We start from the raw sequence: 22,582 nt of genomic DNA on the forward strand, positions 1-22,582 counted from the left end.
TCAAAAGCATTGCATGGTTAAAGGTTTCTCAAACGATTGTTTGAAAAGAAACTTCTTAAAAAAACATCATCTAGTCTATACCCATATCGCATACGGCAAGATATGGCATGCTCAATTTTTAGGAAGGGAAACATTATAGGGGGGGCATGCATGCATATTTCTTTGTACAAACTTGCAATTAAAGTGCCCATTTAGGGGGCATTTTGTCCTTTATGACCCTGTCATTTCTGAGCCATGGAGAGCAATGCACTGGTCTAAATAAAGTCCCTAAACCTCCATCCATCTTGAAATCAAAAATCCGCCCACCAAAACCAAAACGAAACACTCGATTGCAATCGTGTTACTTTCATTCAAAAACACCAAGGTAACACCACCTCCTTTTCCTCAAATCTCAAATGCCCCACACCGGTCTGACCTGTGAAGAAAAATAAATGCACTTGCGTTTGGTGCGAGATCCAGTATTAAATGTTACGGGGCACTTGCACCTAAATCCCCACTTTAATAATATTCTTTGAAAAAAGGAGGTGGAGGACAAGCAGATGGCTCCCGAGACCAATTTTTTTAATCCCGCACAGAGCGTTCGGTCTCTCTCCGACAGCTTCCAGCGAGCTCGCGCACACTGGCCCTTTGTGTTCAGAACAGCAGCCAGGACAATCGGTCAGTCAATTTACCATCCATCATCCCTCCGCCCGGCCTTCACAACGCGCTGCGTTACAACAGGGCCACAGGCCGGGCACAGCGACAGCGCCCGTGTCCGCGAAGACCGACCAACGCGCGTATTGTGCGAGCGCCAAAAACGTTCGGGAGTACGCGGGACCGTTAGAGAGGCTGAAGTCAACATGCCCGACACCTCAGGCGTTACGTCACAATCGAACCACCGTGGGGGCTTCTCAGGACATTTCTTACTGCCTCTCGTTTATTGTTTCCCACCTGCATTAAAGTACAGCTGAAGTACAGTCCCATTATAAGGCCGACATAATACAAGCCTAGCCAATGCAAAACATTCTTACAATGCTGCTACCAATAGAGCGGCAATGTTATAAGCTTGGTAAAACATTCCGGTAACACTGTGAGAACGTTTCGTGTCGTTGGCTGCAAAGGCACTTCCACCAACAAGAGGTTTCTTTCAGCATCACCGTTTGCACGAAACCGCAACCCCATTTTCCACTGGGACACGCATGCAACCATTCATATCAATTTACATTAGCCCGGGAGCTGTACTGAACGAGTGCGTGCTACGCTAAGCAGGTTTCAAACATAGCTGTAACGTGGGGGGGGATATTCATAGACATGTTAGCCTGCATACTGCCGGTGTTACCAGAGGAGCCGGCTGGGGAGCAGCTGCGCACTGAGCGGAATAAATTTGAAGGTTCCGCGAGAAACCGGCTGACAGTTCGCCTTCGCAGCTGCGCGACCTCACAAGACCCCGCCACAGGTGACCTCGAACCCGCCGATCGATTTTATCTCCAGATAAAACCCCCACACAAACCCGCCACGGACCTCTCAGGCGGTGTAGCCCGTGGCGTGCAGGAGGGTAAGGAAGATGTGGTGTGAAATCTCGCGCACAAGCCCACTGCCTCTCTCCGCGCACTTAAAAACGCACCATCTGCCGCTACGCAATTTGGAAACGGCTCCCCGAGCATAATGCAAATGGACAAAATGGCAAAGCAGGCACAGCCTAACCACACTTTAATTTAATATCGGAATGGAACCGCCGTTGACAGCCTGCCCAGGAGCGACTGCTCTTTGCGAAGTGCCATTTTGTCCAAGCGTTGCTCACACACACACACACACACACACACGGACATGAAGACGTTTTTAATAATATACCGCTCATTATTGACCTTCACAGGTTGAAGACAAACATCAGCATTTGTGAGTGGACATGGCAGGGCAGCCCTACAGTTAAAAGGCTGGGAATGAGGGCCTTTATGAACGTAATAAAAAAAGCTTATTTAAATGAAAAGGTCGCAGCCAGCCAAACGACAGTCGTAATGCCCGCCATTAAAAGATTAGAGCCGTGCATCAATTTACCGCTATTCCAGATCTGCGGTTCCATTTGTTTAATTAGCATTCCTAAACTAAAAAATGACTCTGTCAGAGAATAAATGATTAAAAAGGAGGCAAGCCCACGTTTCGGCTGTTCATAAATAAAACCGACACAATGCAAAACGAAACCATCTGACTTAAGTAGGATGCGCCTGGAGAACGTTAGAAAAAAAAAAACCTGAACCATCACAAAATTGTTGTTTACATTGTTGACAACCTGATGACCGAATTCAATGGCAAACATCTTTTGAAATTATAGCGCACAAATGAGAACTTTTATACTTGTGCTGACTATACATAGACATCCTGTACAGTTACAGAAAGTATTTGTAAAAAATCTATAGTAATATTAGGTCAGACTTGCTACACTTTCCCCTAAAAGGAAAAAAAATTGCTTTGAGGTTCAATTAGGTCTTCTATACTAGCCTAAGACTTTCTGGCCTTTTGTTTTTGTTTTTGTTTATTTGCAACAACAAAAAAACTTTAATATGAAGTCCTCATAATGCTTTGGGCCAATCAGCATGAAACACTGGTAGCACCATCTAAATTGGAAAGGAATAGTTAAGTCCAATTTAATTCAATGGGGGAGAACTCCTCAGTAATACGATTCCTCCATAGCAGCTTTTAAGGCACTGTAAAGCAAAGCCGGTGGAAAATGCAGTACCTAGTTAGGCTAACTAACTCAAGCCACATTACAAGACTCATTAAAACCCACAATAAACACACGGTATGAAAGCATTTCATTATCTATTTTCAAACACAACAATAATCCCATAATGTTTATTTACAGAACACAGAGTCATTGATCTTTATTTCTTGTATTCAACAACATAACTCATATAAAATATTAACTTTCCACAGATCTCCAAAACCCAATTGGAGCCAGTTTGCTTCAAGGAAACTATTGACACTAATAACGCTGAAACAGACTGTGAGTACCCGTTGTCGCTGAAGTGCTCCTTCCGTTACAACAACCTCAAGTCTCAACTGCTTAAAGAACCCTGACCTGGATTCTCAAGAAGACAAAAAGACTAAACAACCACCAAAACATTTGTCACCACAGGGATAGAAGACATCTAAAAATAAACTGCTAGTTTCCTAGTCCACTTAATGAATACACACAAAGCTTTTGTGGGGGCTGTTTTTCCTGAAGGAGCTCTTGCTTTGGAAGGCCTGCCCCAACCCACATGTGCAGACCAAGTACAAGGACTTCATTGAAACATACTCCACACGGAAGTTTGCATAACATTGAATTCACACCTGAAACAAGAGCGTTTCTCCAACAAGCACCTTGATGGTACGCAATTAAACGAAAGGACAAGAACAATGTGAAATGGATGAATTTAATATTTATCCAAATAAAAGCATCAAATTTTCCTTACGCTCTCTGTACTTACTATGGTTTCAGGCTTTCAGTTTAGGACAATAGCAATCTGAAGAGTGCTTGAATACTGATTTTTTTTAATTTTTTTAAAAAATAATTTTAAAAATCACATTTTCACAAATAAGTCGGATTCTACATTTAAACTGTCCCGAACATTTGTAAGGTCTAAGAAGCACAAGCATGCAGTGCAAGCGCGAACACGCGCACGTGCGCGCAGAGATCTCGAGATCTCGACTTACTTTTTGACGTTGGCCTCTCCGTTGGGGATCCTCCTCAGCTTCTTCTTTTTGAGGATCTTGACCGCCCTCCGGCAGAGGGTCTCGGAGTCCAGCATCTCCTTCACCTTGCCGTAGGAACCCTCGCCCAGGAGGTCCCCCATCAGGTACTTGCCGATGAGCTTGGCCCTCTTGCGGCGCGGCTGGTAAATGACCTCGGTGGAGTCGATGCGGTGGATGAAGGTGTCCATGCCTATGAGTTCGTTCTCCGCCAGGTAGTCCAAATGCTGGAGTTCGCCCACGCTCATTTTCGCCCCGCTAGGATCCTACAGTGTAATTCCAATGTCGTCTGTTTTTGATGTTCGCGTCCAAGCTGGAATGGCGAAAAGTACCTAAGCGCATCTAAAAGAGGTGTCTGCTGACTGAGAAATCATGGATGCAGACGAATGAAGGATTCTTTTTAGGTCCGTGATTGGTGGGCACTTGATTTCGCTAAATGGGGGGGGGGGGGGCAGGCGGGATGCGGGAATAACTTTTAAAAAAGGGATTAGAATACTATTCTTTAGTGTTCTGAAAAGTCTGACGATGTGGCTCGAACTTTTGAGTTTGGTTTGTGGTGGAAGGGGGGGAGGGGGTGCAATGTAGAATGCAATCCTTGGAAAGTCTCTTAAAAGTGAATGGAACAGTTCAGTTCGATTGTAATATAATGCTCAGTTTAAGCCTACATTCTATTAGTCCCATTGCTACTATTTTTGAAAACTATAAACTTGAAATTAATTCCAATTTAATTTTTTTGGTTAAAATACTAACTATGTGAGAATATTTTAGTTGTGTTTTCTGTGTATCAGGACTTCACCTTACTTGTATAGCCTATCATTGCTGACCTGATTCTATGGGGACCTCTCTGCAGAAGCTAAATTTGGCTTTCGTGGCATCAGAAACAGAAACTCTTCTTTGGTATTGCTTAACAAAGAAATCATTAAAAAGGGAAACTTATCGTGTCCATTCTTCAGGTCAGACAGAAAACCAAAGTTCATACATTCCCTTGAGTCCTTCGTCAGCATCAATATATCTGTCTTGCTTATGAATATCTGTAAGTAAAGACAGAAATTAACAATTCATCATTATTACTATTCACAAATATGTTGGCATGATTATCTAACTAGCTGGCAAAATTACTTATGTCTACATGCAGAGCTTGCGAACAAAATTAATCGAGCAAAAAAGAAGAACATGATTAAAAATCATCAGCGTCCCCAATTACAACAATTAACGTTGCTACATGTAACCGGATTCCGTATTATTTAACCTTAGTAGCGTTAGCAATCGAGCTAAAGAAAAAATAGTTTCCCCCGCCAACTTGTCTTTCCGAGGCATTCCTGAAGAGGTATCCAAACGTGCTATGTTAAAATAAACGGTAAGTAAGCAACAAATACTGACAACCAGTCGTAGTTTGCTGGAGATAAAAAAGCCGGTGTCTACTAACTTAGTCTATGCCAACTTGAAACCAGGTTGTTTGTTGTTATTACACATTTTATGTACACAGGTAGCTGAACCTAGCTAAAACCGGTTTAGAGTTGGTAGTCAGGCACATCCTGCATACATTTCAAAACATAAGCTAATTCGCTGGCGTTCGTTAGCTAACTAGCTACCAGTGTTACGACCTAGGACGAACGCAGCCAACAAACGCTCCGGGCACGCTTGGCCACTAACGTTAATTATTTTCAGTTTAGCTCTTGCATTTCAACTTGTCTGTGTCCAGCACATTATTTAGAAATACAACCTTCACTCTACTGTGTGAATCGCCAGGCAACCGCAAGCTGGCTAGAAATAACTGCGTTTAACATCGATTTGTTAGACAGCTAGCTCGAGGGTTAGCTAAGGTAAGGAGTAAAGGCAAGTTCCAAAATATACAGCTAGCTAGCTAGCCAAGTAGCAGTCAGGTAGCTAGGTGTATAGTCGCTAACAGTATACCAAGCTAACTAGACTAGTAAACCAATATCCAGGCTGCTTGTAACTGAGATATTCACATATTTCAGAGGGTAATTGAATAAATTTTTCAGTACGCCAGAAAAATGGCTCATATATTCTCTAGTACACGTTACCTGTGTTGCTTCCCTCGTTTCCCTGCTCTGTGTCGGTAAGAATGTTAGCTAAAGGTTTGCTATTGCAGCTGCTGTTTGGCTGCCGCCATCTTGTTTACCTCCCCCCCTTACTCCAACCCCGCCTCAAAACCCAGCCCCTACGTCAGTGCGTCAACATTGCAACTACAGCAACCGACTTTCATTGGTTGTTTGCGTGTCAGTACTCTTCAACTATTTTAGAGGCGGGTCTACCAAATGCAAATACTTCATTGGCAGAGTCTGGGGTCATTCAAATCCATTTTATGTAGGCGAAGCAGAAATTGTTTATAACTTTTATGTATTTTCACTTGGTTAGTTATCGAACAAACAGTGTCAAGTCCAGGAAAAGTCATTATGTGACACCCCTTAATAAATTATTTTACGAAGTCATTAAGCTTTCTCCTATTTAGTACTCTGCATTGGTGCAAACATGACAAGTAAACATAACCTTGTGTTTACCCCGTAGGCATGCATGTATGTTCCCCTGTATCAGGGGTGGCCAACCCAGGTTCTGGAGAGCCGCAGGGTCTGCTGGCTTTTGTTTTTACTCGGCACTTAATTGATCAATTAAAGCAGTTGATTACACAGTTAACTCACCTCACCTGGTTTATTTTGTGTAAGTGGTTGTTGTATTTAAGGTCAAAACAAAAACCCGGAGACCCTGCGGCTCCCCAGGACCGGGGTTGGCCACCCCTGCCCTATATCCACTATGGCTCACCTGAGGTTGTAATTCCAAAGCCATTTTTACCCCCATCCTTCCATTTCAAAATCTTATTTATCTCCAGGCAAGAGATATGCTTAAACAAGCTTTCACAAACCACATTAGGTTGTTTTAATTAGCACTACGACACTCAGAAATGTGTTTGCTCTAACCCACTGCCCCTGGACACACTACAGGGTCTTTTGGCTCCATTTTCAGAAGACAAAATAAGAAGAAAAAAAAGTGAGACTTAATGCTTGTCCTTCCAGTTAGATCTTGGTTAACAACAATTGATATGTCTGCATAGCATGCTATTTCCTTGTTTTGTTAAGTCTGTCTCTTCTTATTCTGATCACCTTACAAGGCTCCAATGGGAGGCAGATAACTTAAGCATTGTGGGACCAACACGATCTCAGGTACAGAACACCCAGTATTAGTACACATGCATCAAGCTGAAAATAGCCAAAGGCCTAAAACTCAAACTGTACTAGCCTAATTTAAAACAATTACCGTTAACACAAGGGGGGTGTAGACTCCAGTCCCATAAGACCATGGCATCTGCTGGCTTTTGGTGTGTTTTAGCATTTAATTAATTAAGTCGCTGATTGGCTAAAGGGTCCTTCAGACATCCAATGTGGCGGTAACACTTCTCTGACGATCACAGCGATGCTCACGATTGCCTGCACGATAGCAAGGTCCCAGCTCCCGCGTCCCCACCCCCAAAACCCATTTACCTCACACACACACGGCATTAGTCAGCTTCCTGACCTCTTCCCTTCGCTGTAGAATTTTGGGTTATATTTAACATATGAAAACCCCAGGGAATGGCTGACCGAGGGTCTAACTACAGAACTGCATTCCTCTCTCATTAGTGCGCCGACAGAGAGAAATCGACTGGCTGTGAGAAATCGAAAGGGAAATATTATGGTCCGTTTGAGATTGGGCAGCAGTGTAGTGTAACGGGTAAGGTGTTGGCCTTGTAACCTAAAGGTCACAGGTTTGATTCCCTGGTAGGACACTGCCGTTGTACCCTTAAGCAAGGTAATGCATTGCTACAGTATATATCCAGCTGTATATTATTGGATACAATGTAAATGCTATTTTTTAGAAGTTGCGCAAGTCACTCTGGATAAGAGCATCTGCTACATGCCTGTAATGTAATGTTTGATGCATGCATATGCTACTTAAACCATTATACCTGGCTTCTACTAAAACACACAAGGAAATGAGTCCAGTGAGTTCAAAGGCTGCCAGGGTTTGACATAAGACAAAGCTGAATCCCTGATGTTTCTGTAAACTGTCATCAGCTTAAATGTATTCACTATTTAGTCAGGATGCTACAAGCTGTACTTTATTAAAAGTCACCATGTATTTGTATGTTTTCAATTCTAATATTTGCTTCAGACAGAATAAGAACATTTAAGCTACTATTCATATCATAGGCCTACTTCTAATGCCCCGCTCTGTCCTGAAGTGCCGATATTTACCGAACCACATGAGGCTAATTATCTGACATCAAAAACAAATTTTTTTTTAATTTTTATCATTATTAAATATTTAGGAACTCTAGCTTGAATTGTATTTTTGTTCATATATTGAGTTTAATAGTTCTGAAAACTGCTTTAGAAGAGGTTAAATATAATCTTTGTTCAGTAAATGTGTCCCTCAAATGGGTACTGCCTTTTGCAACAGGAAAAAAAAATGTAATTAAACCTTAAGAAAGTCAGACACACGTGAGACTTTATTAACAGGAAAGAATTTTCATATTCTTAGCTTCTACGTATTATTTGAAACAAACTTGACACATGAATAATGTTCGCACTTGTAAAAGGACACCGAAACAAACTCATTTTGTGTCCATTAAATCGGTTTGGTAGTTACAAGCCCTGAATACTGTTAACAACAATGAAACCGCAAAAAACTCTTAAATCCACATAAAAAGGATTAATTGTTTAAAAAATTAAAATGAAGGAACACACACCATTCGGCCGTTGGCTTTTTGGATTAGCAGTGATTGGAAAATGCTCTGGACAGAAACGACACAAAGTGAATTGAATTCAGTGTTCAGATTGCAGACGTTACTGTCAAAAACAGGCCCTCAGTGTGTGCACTGAGTGATGCGCTGATCTAACTCAGCTCAGCACAAAAACCGCTATAAATATGCAGCACTTGGTGTATGAGAGATATCACTGGCCCTTTTAACGCGGGTGTAGCAAAGGGGCTGGCTTCCACCTCATCGCCCATGATTCATGTATCAGGTGTGTTTTCACAAAGGACACTAAAACGGTTGCTATCCGGGGGGGGATCTGAATGCACTGGACGCAGAAAAAGCCTGTGGTTCCGCTCGCTCGGAACATCTTCAGCTGGAACGTCTTCCTCCGCCCTCGACGAGGACGTCGGACGATTCGGAAAGAGAGAATAAATCATGTGACCTGTGTCTGGCTGCCTCGCTCAGTAGTATGGTCTCCTCGGATTGTTCTGATGAAGAATAAAAGGAGAAAAAATTAAGCTAATTATAAAATTATAATTGTTAAACCTCAATGTAGGCACTGGTAACTAAGAGTACCTTCAATCAAAGCAACCAAGGTTGAGTCTTACTTTAGGAACATGCATTTGCTGTGCAGGGAAATTGTAATTAATGCTAAATTGTTATTTGATGTTTTACCGTTTTACATTTCAGATAAAACCTTTTCCCCATATTGAACCTGGTGAACGATGTGCAAAGGTTTTTACTGGCCAAACTCTTGCCCCAATTCAAATGTAACTGCCTGCCAAGAGGACGCTAAATAACATCTAGTTTGTAAATATCTGCAGAGTAACAAACTGTTTACAAGTGAATGAACTATCGTTAAAAATAAAAAATATTAAAAATATTAAAAATATTGGTTAAGGTAGTTTGTCGCTGTACAGATTTGCAGAGAGCTGAGTTACCAAGGGGTTTGGTCTGAAGCGGTAGGCCAGCATCATCCTCTTGCGGAAAGCATCGTACTCGTCATCGTTCCCGCTCAGCTCCGCGGGGCGGTCTACTCCAAAGCCTGCGCCGTCCACTGCAGTGGTGCCCCTGTGAACCACACAAATACACACACACACACACACACACACACACACACACACACACACACACACACACACACACACACACACACACACACACACACACACACACACACACACACACACACACACACACACACACACACACACACACACACACACACACACACACGCACACACAGACATACACACACACAGAAAGACAGAAACACACGCACGCAGACAGAAACACACACACACACACAGACACAGAAAGACAGAAACACACGCACACACAGACACAAACATACACACACACAGACAGAGACATACAGACACACACACACACACACACACACACACACAGTTTAGTCACACAGCCAACCGGTCTTACGGCTCATTTCAGGGAAACAAACACCCACAAAAAGTCCAGGCAGAACTACGCAAACGAAGCTTGGAGCTAGGGAAATGTAGTTTGCCACATACCCGGGGGCTCATTCAGTACGCATTCAAAGCCAGAAGAATGAGGTGAACCCTTAAGACAGAAAGCTAGACGAGACGATCTAACAACTGCCGCAATGCTAGAGAAAACGAGGGCAATAAAACCAATGAATAATCAGCATTCTGAATTATTCATAGCATTCATAGCATAGCACATTGGAGATAATTTATGTTGTTTTCTCATCCAACTTGTTCAGCATTAGTACAAACAAATTTTCAGTTCACAAAGTTCACGTCTAACCGACATGTCTAACCTTGTAGGCTTCCCAACCACTAGATGGCACTGTCACTCACATAATAAAGCTAATATTCTGACGGTTAGCTCTACATTTATCATTTCAGAAGACAGTGTACATAATAAATGTGTACATGTTAGCACAAAATGTTTAAGACTTCTTATGTTTGAGGACAGTCTTCAAAAAGTTACAACAGCACAAATATGTAGGATTACGACCACAGTTTTAGTAAGGGCGTTGTATATCAACTCAGGAGCAGAACAATGCAACATTAATACAATTTTTTAAAACTCTGATTTTAATCCCTGTAAAATTACAATACAAGCTTATACAGATTACGCCACTGATGATTTATTTTCTACAGCACAAATTTGTCTTTACTTAAAGTTATAGCCCTATCTGTCAAGATATCTGTACAAAAAAACGGATTTCAGTCCGTTTCAAATCATTTCAGTGGGTTTCAATAAACACTGAAGTGCTATTATGGCCTGATTTTCCTCAAATATAGAAACAAATTTAAGATAATTTCACTCCCGATTATCAATGGACTGTAAGCAAACAGCTTTTCAGTCACGTCTCTGAAAAGGGGCTCTTTTAGCCCTACGGGAACATTTGCTTATGCAAAGCACTTAAGACCTTTTGTTCCTATTTACTTTTTGCTTGTAAACTGGGGGAAATGACACACTGCACAAAACACAAGCCCTTTGAGAGTATTGAGCAAGAACAGTTCCTCTGACTGTACCACTGACCACTTTAATAAGTTCCAGAACTGTTTTGGTGGTCTAAAGATTCAACGCTTGGCGGATTTCCAACAAGTATTGCAAATCCGAACGGCTTTGCAGTGACATGTGAACAAAAAAGAAACCAACCAGAGCAAAACGAGGGCAATAAAACCAACGAATAATCAGCACTCTGAATTATTCATATTCACGAGTGGGGGGGGTGGATGAGCCCGTGTGGGCGTTCCCACCTGTTGACAGGGTTCCTTATTCCCTGTCCGTCCGAGCCGAGCCCATCCCCCTCCCTCCAGCCCATCTTCATCAGCATCTGGAAGCCGATGTTCTCCACCGTCAGCTTGAACTCCTTATACTCAGAGTAGTCCGGATCGCGGCCTTCCTGCGTCGCCACGGGAACGAAAAGGGCGGGAACAACAACAACAACAGAACACAACACAGACCATCAGGACAGGCCAAGATGCAAGACTTCCAGGACTAAACTGTGAAAATTTCCCAAAAGAAATGCACAAATATTTTTGCAGCACAAATAATTTCCAGATCTTTCCCTGGCAGTGACGGGGATCCCAACCTCCACACACACTCACTTTCAGCGCCTTGAAGGTCTCCATGAACTTCTCCAGCTCGTCGGGAGGCAGGAAGTCCCCGATGAAGTGCTTCCCCTTTCCCATCTCAGTCAGCTGCTCCGCCCACTCTGCAAGCAGACAGAACCAATCAAGCACAGATCCTGTTCACCCTGCGGCCCACGCCGGAGTTGAGCCTCCCCTGCTCCAGGCGCAGAGGTGGAAAGTCCAGGGGTCAGAAAGTAGAAGTCCTGCCGTGTGCTTCTTCCACCCACGAACTCTGCCAGCTGATTTCCCAGGATAGTTCAACCTCCTGGCCGAGGTATTGTGCTAATTACCAACTCCAGGGGCGTTTCCAAAACAGCTTACTCCCCTACTATTGAGAATACGAGTTGTCCACAACTTACATGCAACTTGTATGCTCAACAGCAAAGGCAAGTAAGCGGTCTCAGATACGGCCCAGGTGGCTGGACCCAAACACCGGCGAGGACTTTCGCTTGGCGGAGCTGGACTTTCCGGCTGCGCAGAGGGGCAGAGAGCCGGGCCTCACCCCGGGTCTTCTCCATCTCCATCTGCCGCAGGCGGTGCTCCCAGGTGCCGTCCTGGTCCACCTCCTCGTCGCTGTCGTACTCGTGCTGGTGGTCCCGCACCGCCTTCTCCCACATCACCTGCATCTCCTGCATGGCCCGCTTGTGCTTCATGATCATGTCGAACATCTCCTGCATCTGGAGGGGAAAACGCACACGCGAGCACGCAAACACACACGCACGCGGGCACGCGCACGCAGACACACACGCACGCGAGCACGCGCACGCAGACACACACATGTGCATACACAGACACACACACACGCGAGCACGCGCACGCAGACACACACGCACGTGAGCACGCGCACGCAGACACACACGCGTGAGCACGCGCACGCAGACACACACATGTGCATACACAGACACACACGCACACACACACACGTGAGCACACACGCATGCGCACACACAGACACACACATGCACACACACATACACACACACATACACACACACACACACACACACACGCAAGTTCTGAGTCAAAGGTGTGAGGGATCTTATGAACACAACTGCTGCTACTCTACAGATCACCCACAACCACGCCCAGTTTGATCTCTTTAGCCCTACATAGACCAGGCCTGGTCCAGCCTGAACCACAGCGGATGGAAAAAAACAGACAAGACAAGCAGACAAGAAACCAGAGGCCCAGTCTTTGAGTCCCAGACACCCCGTACCTCCTGCTGCTCTTTGAGCTGTTTCTTCTGATCCTCCGACAGCTCGGTCACCCCCACCAGCCCCACGGGCTTGCCCTTCTTGTAACCCAGCCCCCTCAGCTCCTGAACTGCAATAAACACGTCGACAAGGAATCAGCGAGAGACCCCTGCATACCAGTAGTCTCAGCCACACACCCCAAAGCGCTAGGGACTGGAGGCACACACTGAACATTCCACATTTACTCAGGAAAGGGGGGTGGGGGGGGGGGGATTCCCATTCAATTTCACAGACTGCATTTATCAGTACCAGCACTTAATTTCATTAACATTATGAACTTGAAAAAAAAAGCAGCAACCAACCCTGTTCCTGCAGAACTACAATCCTGTTGGTTTTTATTTCAACCCCAATTTAGCACACCCGACTCTACGAATTAGCAGCTTAACAAGATCCCCGACCGTTGAATGGGGTGTGTAAATCTGCAGGACGGTCGATCTCCAGGAAGAGGGTTAGTTACCACTGTTACAAATATCTGTTAAGACGGAGTGTAGCACAGTGGGTAAGGAACTGGGCTTGCAACCGAAAGGTCGCAGGTTCGATTCCCGGGTAGGACACTGCCGTTGCACCCTTGAGCAAGGTACTTAACCGAAATTGCTTCAGTATATATCCAGCTGTATAAATGGATACAATGTAAAATGCTGTGTAAAAGTCGTGTGTAAGTCGCTCTGGATAAGAGCATCTGCTAAATGCCTGTAATGTAATGTAATGTAATATCACAGAGAGAGACAAAGGACAGGGCAGTTTGGGGACACAGACGCACAGGAGGTAACTCTGTGAGTTCCGCGGTGCGCGTACCGGAGAGGGAGGGGGTGTCCGGCTCCGGCTCGGCCTCCGGCGGGATGATGATGGGCGGGATGGGGAGGTCCACTTTGTCGTCTTCGGAACCCCAGCGGCTCTTCCTCTTCCTTTTGGCGGCGGCGGCGGCGGCGGGCATGGCGGGCGCGGCGTCGCCGGCCTGCGCGGGCGGGGCAGCCCGATCGGAGGGGCTGAGCTGGTGCGCGGGGGCGGGGGGCGGCGGCCGGTCTCTTCAGCCCCGCCGCGGGGGGGTCTCTGGGGGCCGGGGGCGGGGGGCTCTGTCTCTGCGACCCCAGGCGGAACTCCTCCACCTTGTTTCGGTAGAAGCGGTGAGCCGCGCTATTGGGCTCGTACAAAAACCTTCGAGAGATAAAAAGACGCCTCTTTTCAGGGTTCCGTGGCAGACGGCTGACATTTTGTAGCCCGCTTCTGAAAAAACGGTCAATGGGGCTCAACAGTTCACGAAAAGGCCCGCGCTTTAATCCTGTTTACACCACACAGGTAAACAGGACGGGGTGAGAAAACTGCACAAGCCACCCAAAAAATAAACAAAATACAGATATGCTGCCAAAAAAAGCACAAGCACGACAGCTCCCCCTCACGCACACCCTTTACAGTAAGAGTGCAATTAACAGGACACCTGAATTACATGGGCTCAGGACTTGTGTTTTTAAAAATCTGTTCAATTGTGCACTCTAAAGCAGGGCTGCTCCAACCCCCTGCTTCAGGAGACTCCAACCCTAATCTGACACACCTGACTTTGCTAATTAGCAACTCAAAGTGATCTCTAGCTGGTGAATGAGGTGTGCTTTGTTAGAGTTGGAGTGAAACCCATCAGCACATTAGATCTCCAGGAACAGGGTTGGGCAGCCCTGCTCTAGCTGGTGAATGAGTTTTGCTTTGTTTGGGTTAAAGTTAAAACCAGCAGGACGGTAAGAGCTCCAGGAACAGGGTTGGGCAGCCCTGCTCTAGCTGGTGAATGAGTTTTGCTTTTGTTGGGGTTAAAGTTAAAACCAGCAGGACGGTAAGAGCTCCGGGAATAAGGTTGGGCAGCCCTGCTCTAGCTGGTGAACCAGTTTTTGCTTTGTTAGGGTTGGGAGTAAAAACCAGCCGGACGGTAGGAGCTCCAGGAACACGGCGGGGCAGAACGTCCCGCGGCGAGTGGGCTAGCCTCACCTGAACGCTGGGTTGTCCCGGTTGTGCTGGGCGGCGATGGCCTCCACCTCCGGCCCGCCATCCGCCACAAACCTGGCCAGCTTCTCGGCCACTCGCTGCGTCTCCTCGTCCACTGGGGGGGAGACTTTAAGCAGTCTATCAGTACTGGGGTTCAACTCACACAACTACTCAACTGCAACTTAGTCTCTACAGCAAGCAGGGGGATAAGAGAGGGAGGGGCATGGGGGAGATTTGAGTGGCGACCGGGAAAAGGAGGATTGATGTATCTTAAGTTCCCCTTAAATCCCGACTCCAATCATTTTTTCCCTCACGTAACCTAAAAGGATAATCTAAACCTACAGGGAGTTTTCACAGCTGCATTTTTGAGCATTTTAACATTATTTTTCCCAAGTGCTTAAGAAGCTGGAAAGACCTTCTGGACTGGAACTGCCGAAACCAAAATTACCCTATGACCATGACTGCATTTTTAAGTAAAGTCGACTAAATCTTTCTGGAAAGTTAACTCCTACACCCCTTTAACTGGAAAGGCCAATAAAAAGAACTACGTTGTCTCGGAGACAGTGGACCCCAGTTAACTTGCTGTCTAATCAACGCTGACACGTCCTGCCGATAAACAGTTAGACGAGGACAGCTGGGCGCAGCCGAACCCGTGGCACGTTGCGTAAGGGAAGTGGGCGAGGGAGTTCTTGTGGAACAGACCACAGAGTTCCACATCTTACCAGTGAGGCGTGAGGGCGTCTCCAGTTTGGGGTTCTCTTTTCGTATTTCGGCAACTTTCTTTCTGTAGTACAGATAGTCCCGGCTATTTTTATCATACAAGAACCTGCGCAAGACAAAAAGAAGAACTTTAAAAAAAAAAAAAATTTTTTTTTTTTTTAAATGCTGAAGACGGTCCACACCATATTGGGCCTACGCTGTAAGAATTGACATTAATCTGGCCACCCAACACAAAAAGTTCTCACAGTGTTGTTACCGAAACGTCCGGTCGATGTTTTAACACAGCCGCGATATCGCAGCGGCGTTGCGAGAACGTTTTGCATTGGCTGGGCGTTCGCACTTTTCGCTCTTTTCATCTCTTGCCTTGCTACTCTGTAAAGTGTCTTTGTGACAGTCAGTTCTCTGTAAAAAAAAATTTTTTAAAAGCGCTACACAAATAAAACTGAACTGAACTGAATTATTTGTGACACTCACGAGAAAACGGGGTTGTCTTTGTAGTCCTCCATGGCCTTCCTCTCGAGCTCAGGCCCCCCTTCCGCCACAAACACGGCCATCTTGTCCAGGATGATGCGGACCTCGGGGTCCTCTGGGGGGGAAACTTTAAGCAGCCTATCAGTACCGAGGTTTACGCGCGCGCGCACACACACACTCACGCCGCTATTCCCACACCAGCGTTCGCTGAGAGCCAGGGTAGGTGGGAAGGATTTAGATGGGGAATAGAGTGGAAAAAAACAGTCATTTTACTCGTTTTTCGACACCGACACTGACAAACGAGCGAAACAACACTGCCTGGAGCTTGCTTTTGGCTCGTCCGATTATTTACAATGGCCGCTAACTGTGACTGTGAACAATCTCCCTTGCCAGATACGTTCCCGTAAACACACTAAGCATTCGTTTGTAAACAATCATATAGTACACGTTTCCAAAACTGCACAACTGATCCGTATCATAAAAACTGTTTATATTTGAGCCAGTTGTGAAATAAATAGCGATCTTTCTTGGAACATCTAGCAAAACAAGTTCTCTGGCAGAATTAGGAGCTCCAACATGTACATATAAATCATCAGCCTAAGAGCATTGTCCCTGCTACAGTGTGCGCTTTAGCATTAAACCCAAACAGCTCCTTAAACTGACGCCAAGGATAATGGGCATGGTGGTTACCTTTCACCTCCAGGAAATGTGAATCGTCGGTTTCCTCGTCTTCGTCGTCGGGCGAGAGGAAGATACTGGGCCGCGGGGGGCGGGGCGGAGTCTTCTTCGCCTGGGAGTAGTTCTTGAACTGGCTGAGCATGCTGCTGATGCCCAACCCGGGCCTTTTCCCGATCAGGATGCTCTTCTTCTGGGGCAGTGCGGCCCCCGAGGACGGTCCCGGGACAGTGCCAGCCGAACCTCTGGACTCGCTGTTGGACCCTGTATTTAACCACAGAAGGGCAAATACAGAAAATCACCCCCAATGAGGGTTAACAATACTACCCATGTGAAAATGTTTTGCACGAGTGTGATTTTGGGGATTCATTATTATTATTATTATTATTATTATTATTATAACAACATTCGTAGATACAGAGTAGACTACAGAAAATATTATTCGTGACATTGATACACTAATCCAAATCAAGTACAGACATCACATTTCACAGAAGACACAACAAAAAGGCACCAACAAAGAAACGAACATTGAAGGAAAGAAAACAAAAGAAAAAAGTACTGTCTGAGAAAAAATTACATGGCTAAACATGCAGTTGTAATTTCACATTACAGAGTTCTGCGGCATTAGTATCACTAATAATCTTAATGGACTTCCCATGAATGCACAAGTTGTCGATAAAAAACAAATGTGACTGTTTGCTGCCCTCCCATTTACAAAACTGAATATATATATTTACCCATAAAAACAATACAATTTATTCGAGAGAGTATTATTAATTTTATCTTGAGTATTATAGGACATTTTTATTGGGTCTTAATGCTACTTCTCTTGTGCACAAAACAAGTGCACTCCAGGAGCCCCACTGCGCAAAATGATCCAAAACACATACCAGGGTCCGAGCTCGATTTCTCCTTTTGCATCTTCAAAAACTGCTGCAGGAAGCTGCCATCGTTGGAAAATTTGTTGGAAGAGGGACCCTGCGAACTTGGACAGCTGTGTGACCAAAGCAAATTTTATCACTAAAACTTCATTTAAAAAAAAACAAATTTGGATCACTACCTTGTAGCAGTAGCAATTCAGACTTACAGCAGGGACAATGAATACATAGCCAAATGCATGTTCTTAAAAAAATGCACAATAGTTATTGACTGAAAGCAGCCTATTATTTGAGCGAACTGAATTTGAAAAAAAAAATAAAAAAATAAAAAAAACACAAGACCTTGCATCGCTCTACTAGGACAGGCCAAAATAAAGTAAGATATAAAGTCCATGTGATTTTGCCAGTATTATACATTAAGAGAACTCAAGAGTTTTTTTTCCCCCACTTAATTCATGGCAACAGAACATACCTTGGGGGAAGTGGCTTTCTGGGAGCCTGCAAACTGTTCTTTGCTTGTTCAGCCATCTTTGCTTCGATTTCTCTTTTCTTCTGCGCAATCAGCTCTTCTTGCCGAAGAATATTTACACTCATCTTGTTCTTCTGAACTGGCCTGGCCTTCCAGGCTGTTCGTCCACCTGAGGGGGGGGGGGGGGGGGGGGGGTTGGGGGAGAGAGAGAATCAACATCCACTATCTGTTCCTGCCAGACTACTATTTTTCAGCAAGGGAGTCTCGGTAAAGTTTATTTTAATGTTATTAATATGACTTGATTGCATTGGCGTTTAAGTATGGGCAGTTGCTGTCTAACTACACTTTTCTTTTAAGACCAACTACATGCAATACAAATTTCTGAGCATCTGGGATTAGTTAGCAGTCATTCAGTGCAAAACACCATGAGTTCCGCCTCTTTTTCCAGGTCTCTTATGCATTTATAATTGTTTAGGAAAACAACTGAATTAACAGGAACCAACGATACTACAAGTTTTCCACATAAAAATATTAACTACTAACATGTATTCGGAAGTGCGTGGTGACGCTACTAGAGAATTTCAAACTATTTGCACAAGGCTAATTGCATTTCCATTCTCATGACGCATTCTTACAAATTACCCTTCAAGTTAAAACAGACAGAAAATAGTGGCGAGTGCACTGGCAAATAAGCCCGTCAATTACATTACATAATTTGGCAATATTAAGCCTATCCGTTTTTCTTTTTCCATTTGTGAGCACCACAAACCCAATTATAAATTATTTTCAAATATCATATCACAAAAAAAAATTCAAATTATAATTCCCCTCTCAATTAATCTCAGTAATTCTACTTATAATTAATGGCAACTACAGTTACACTCACTTTCCTCATACAAAATCTAATGGGTCTTTCAATGACAAATAAAAAACTTATAAAATTTACTTAAGAATAAACATGAAGTTTGGGTTCTGTATTTTAAATGTTTGTTGAACTTCCAAGAGTCAGATTTGGATCCAAACACATTTCAAAAAAGGTTGCAAGGTATAGAGTCGTTGTGCGGAAAATGTAATCATCCTTACAGTATGCTAACGTTAGCTGCCTGTCCCTCTATACGAGATGAGCCGCCTGGACAACAGCATACACACACACATTTAGCACCGATCTTTTGGCGATCCAAATAACATTAGCTACGATTATATGCGAAATTGACCTGAAGTCTCTTTGTGATTTATACATTGCCTAAGCGAAGAACAGCTAACAGCAAACGTGTGTCATTTTAATTTGTAGCTATATCGATGTAGCCAGTTAGCTAGTCAAACGTTAGCCAAGCACCAGATTAGTAGCTAGAAAAAAGTGTTAGCCATGAGCGTTCGTGTAATTCTAAAGGGGAGACCGAATCCATGCCACGCAAATTAATCCAACTTCTTCGATTGTCTGTCTGCGTTAATCCAATCTACATCCTTTATTCAACACGGGTATCGTTCAGATCGAGGGGACTGATAATGCTACAAGTAATGTACGCAGAAAAACGCTTTGCATCCATTTGTGTGTAACTGTTAGCTTTCAGCCTAAGTTAGCTAGCTATCTGGTTTAGGGAATTATTTTTGCTAGCTTCCAAGCGAAAGCTAATACAATCGATAAATATTAAAGGTGGTAAAGGTTCAAGAAATGTCATGGTTAGGTTAGTTGGTTTGTGCCCATAAATCAACTTTCCAAAGACTAGACTGAGCACAGGAAACGGGGCTGCTAGCATGCTAGCTTTACGAGCGCAACGAGAAGTTGCCGAGGCCCTAGCTAGCTAACTAGCTACAGCCCTTTAAAACAACTGGACTGCGGTACAAACTTTTATTCAGATCCCTACATCATGTTTTATGCAAAACATAAGACTTAACACAGTAAACACATTTGATATGGCTGTGTATATATCTATATGGACGTATATCTTTACCTGCATCACTCCCCTCCATCGTTGTGTATGTTTTTTTCCCCCCTCAGATACTGCTACCGCAGCTTCCGGTGAACGCTAAGTCAAAAGAATGGACGTTATTTTTTTAAACGGTGAAACAGCGCTGTCGGTTTTTATTGGTTAAAACGCTGCAATGTTATCAATAAACCAATCATAAGGTAGTTAAATACATTCGCGTTTAGTTGAATACTCATGTAGTCTCGAGCAGTGTGAAGGATACGGTGTCTAGATAATTACTGTTTATTGTTTAAATCTATAATTATGTCAATTTACAGATTTTGTATTTTTTTTCCAGAATTATCACTATCAATTGCAAGTATATGACTTGTCAGACTATAAACATTTTTACTGAACTCTGGTATTGCTTTCTTTTCAACTGCCAATTTAGCTGTTTATTGGTAAATGGTAAATGGACTGCATTTATATAGCGCTTTTATCCAAAGCGCTTTACAATTGATGCCTCTCATTTGCCAGAGCAGTTAGGGGTTATGGGTTAAGTGTCTTGCTCAAGGACACTTCGACATGCCAGGGCGGGGTTTGAACTGGCAACCCTCCGACTGCCAGACAATCAGTCTTACCTCCTGATCTATGTCACCCCCTATTGCTTTCTTTACTACTCAAAAAGTGAAGAAAAAAATGGACATGCAATTTCAAAGCAGTGTTTCGACACAAATGGCTCATGTTTCAACCCTTCAGCAAGTTGTATTCTCTGTTTCTGTGGTTCTAGATGCCTACCTAACAAAAGTTTCTGTGAAGTCTGAGGATAAGGATCTCAAAGAGAAAGGCTGCAGTGTGCAAACGTTTGATTGTATTGTTATCTCTCTCTCTCTCACACACACACACACACAGCTGTGCATACCCCCCCCCCCCCCCAAAAGTTGTGAGCCCCTAGAATCATAAACTCTTTTCACCCCACTAGCGACGGCCCTGTGCACATGCACATGCATACGCATACACACACACTCTCTCTCTCTCTCTCTCACACACACACATAGGCAATATCACAAATAATTGTCTTCTGCTGTTTTATGTTCTCTCCTGCCCTGGCATCATTTGGTTTTATTATTTCTGCTCTCAACTAACCCCTGTACTCTTGTGGATATTTTTGTCATTGCGTGTGATATTCGTTTGACATAAGATTTATTATTATGATTGTTGCTAGGCACTATACATATGCTTTGTGGTCATATTTCATTTTTTGATAATTTTAAGCACTCATTCTCAAAATAGCTTTGTATATTTGTACATAAATTAGCACTTTTCTGTTCCGATGCTTAATCACTGATGTGTTACCTGCCATTCTATGCCTATGCCCTTCTAAATTCTCTTATGATGTGCATGTACGTACACCACCACGATGACTATGTTGTTTTGTACGAGACCAAAATAAATGCTACAGCTCCTACCAGGAAACGACAAACCATTAAGTGAAGCTGTAATTTTGAAAAATTACATATAAACAAGGTTGACACATCAATGACAGCAAGCAAAGGCATAAAACAGCAGGCTATGCAATTATGGTTGCTGCTTCCAAAATTCCTCCCTGTTTCTCTTGAAGCACATTCTCAACGATAGGGTGCAATCACTCCCTGAATTGATTGATTCCTTCTCATGCTGACGACGACCTGAAGCATGACCATAGGGTCAGCTAAGAGACCGAGAGCAGGGTAAATTGAAAGGTCATTATTGTTCCCAGAACAAGAACAGCTGTGCACTGTTACCGCAGCCTATCTGCTTTACTGAACTGTCAAATACAGCCCTTGAGTTGATGTGGGAGAGGAAAGGCAGCTGAAGTTTACAACGAGGGCAGGAGTCCTACTGGCTGCTCCGCATCTGGAGGTCTGGCTAGATTTTATGAGAACTGCTGTTGCATTTAAATAAATAAAAAACTATTTATTCAGTTATTTTATCATATGACTTCTTTTTTTTGGATGATTTTCTTCAATGCAGAATGCTTTCCACTCCAAGGTATGGGCACAACAGAACTGGCCTGTGAGCCTGTGGTGTGCCCTGGGCAAGATCTTGAGAATGGGCCCCAAAATGATGAATAATAAAATTATAAATAAAAAAACACCACACAGGGGCCCTGTAACCATGCTAGGGCCCTAGGTGGTTCCCTATATGGCCTAATGGATGGGACAGCTCTCTACCATTACCTGGGAATGTCTTTTGGTAAAGTTTGAATCCAGCTGCAAAGGGCAGTCTTGTTCTCACCCATTCAATCGATGGCTCATTATATAATTATAATCTTTGGCACTCATTTTTCACTTCAAGACACATTCAAGAAACAATCACAATTTAATTCTGCATAAATATGATGTCGACCCGGTTTAAGAAGTACCAAAAAAGTTCAAGTCTTACTTTAAGTAACATTGAGACTCAGTCAGTTAAATTGCAGACTAGGACACTGTTCTAATGTATACAACAAAACATTAAAAACCAAGCTTACACTGAGGGCTTATAGAGGCAACAAAAAAGAGGCTACATTAACCTTGTTTTCAGAGCCTTTACTAGTGGAAAAATGTTGATAGTTCATTGATACGTAATTTCAAGATCCATAATCCAGTAAACCATCTGTTGTAAATAACT

At 43.8% G+C, this 22,582-nt stretch overlaps 2 protein-coding genes across 2 annotated transcripts in view; both read right to left on the reverse strand.

The window, feature by feature from the left end:
* Positions 1–5,890, reverse strand: part of stk11 (serine/threonine kinase 11) — a 47,588-nt gene extending 41,698 nt beyond the window's left edge. Inside the window, exons 1-2 of the mRNA XM_035416326.1 lie at positions 5,754–5,890; positions 3,673–4,739 (exon numbers count right to left, since the gene is read on the reverse strand). Coding sequence (XP_035272217.1) covers positions 3,673–3,956 — 284 coding nt within the window. The 5' untranslated portion in view covers positions 3,957–4,739; positions 5,754–5,890. The remainder of the gene's footprint in view (positions 1–3,672; positions 4,740–5,753) is intronic.
* Positions 5,891–8,189: 2,299 nt separating this feature from the next.
* On the reverse strand, positions 8,190–20,060 carry sugp1 (SURP and G patch domain containing 1). The gene is given in 15 exon segments (XM_035415471.1): positions 8,190–8,949; positions 9,403–9,532; positions 11,212–11,357; positions 11,563–11,669; positions 12,089–12,263; positions 12,803–12,909; positions 13,635–13,860; positions 13,862–13,994; positions 14,811–14,934; positions 15,530–15,633; positions 16,002–16,125; positions 16,689–16,937; positions 17,567–17,670; positions 18,027–18,192; positions 19,976–20,060. Coding segments are annotated over 15 exon segments (1,941 nt in total). The 5' UTR covers positions 19,995–20,060; the 3' UTR covers positions 8,190–8,922.
* Between the last annotated feature and the right edge of the window lie 2,522 nt (positions 20,061–22,582).

The sequence above is a fragment of the Anguilla anguilla genome, chromosome 4, assembly GCF_013347855.1.
Source record: "Anguilla anguilla isolate fAngAng1 chromosome 4, fAngAng1.pri, whole genome shotgun sequence".
Taxonomy (NCBI): Eukaryota; Metazoa; Chordata; class Actinopteri; order Anguilliformes; family Anguillidae; genus Anguilla; species Anguilla anguilla.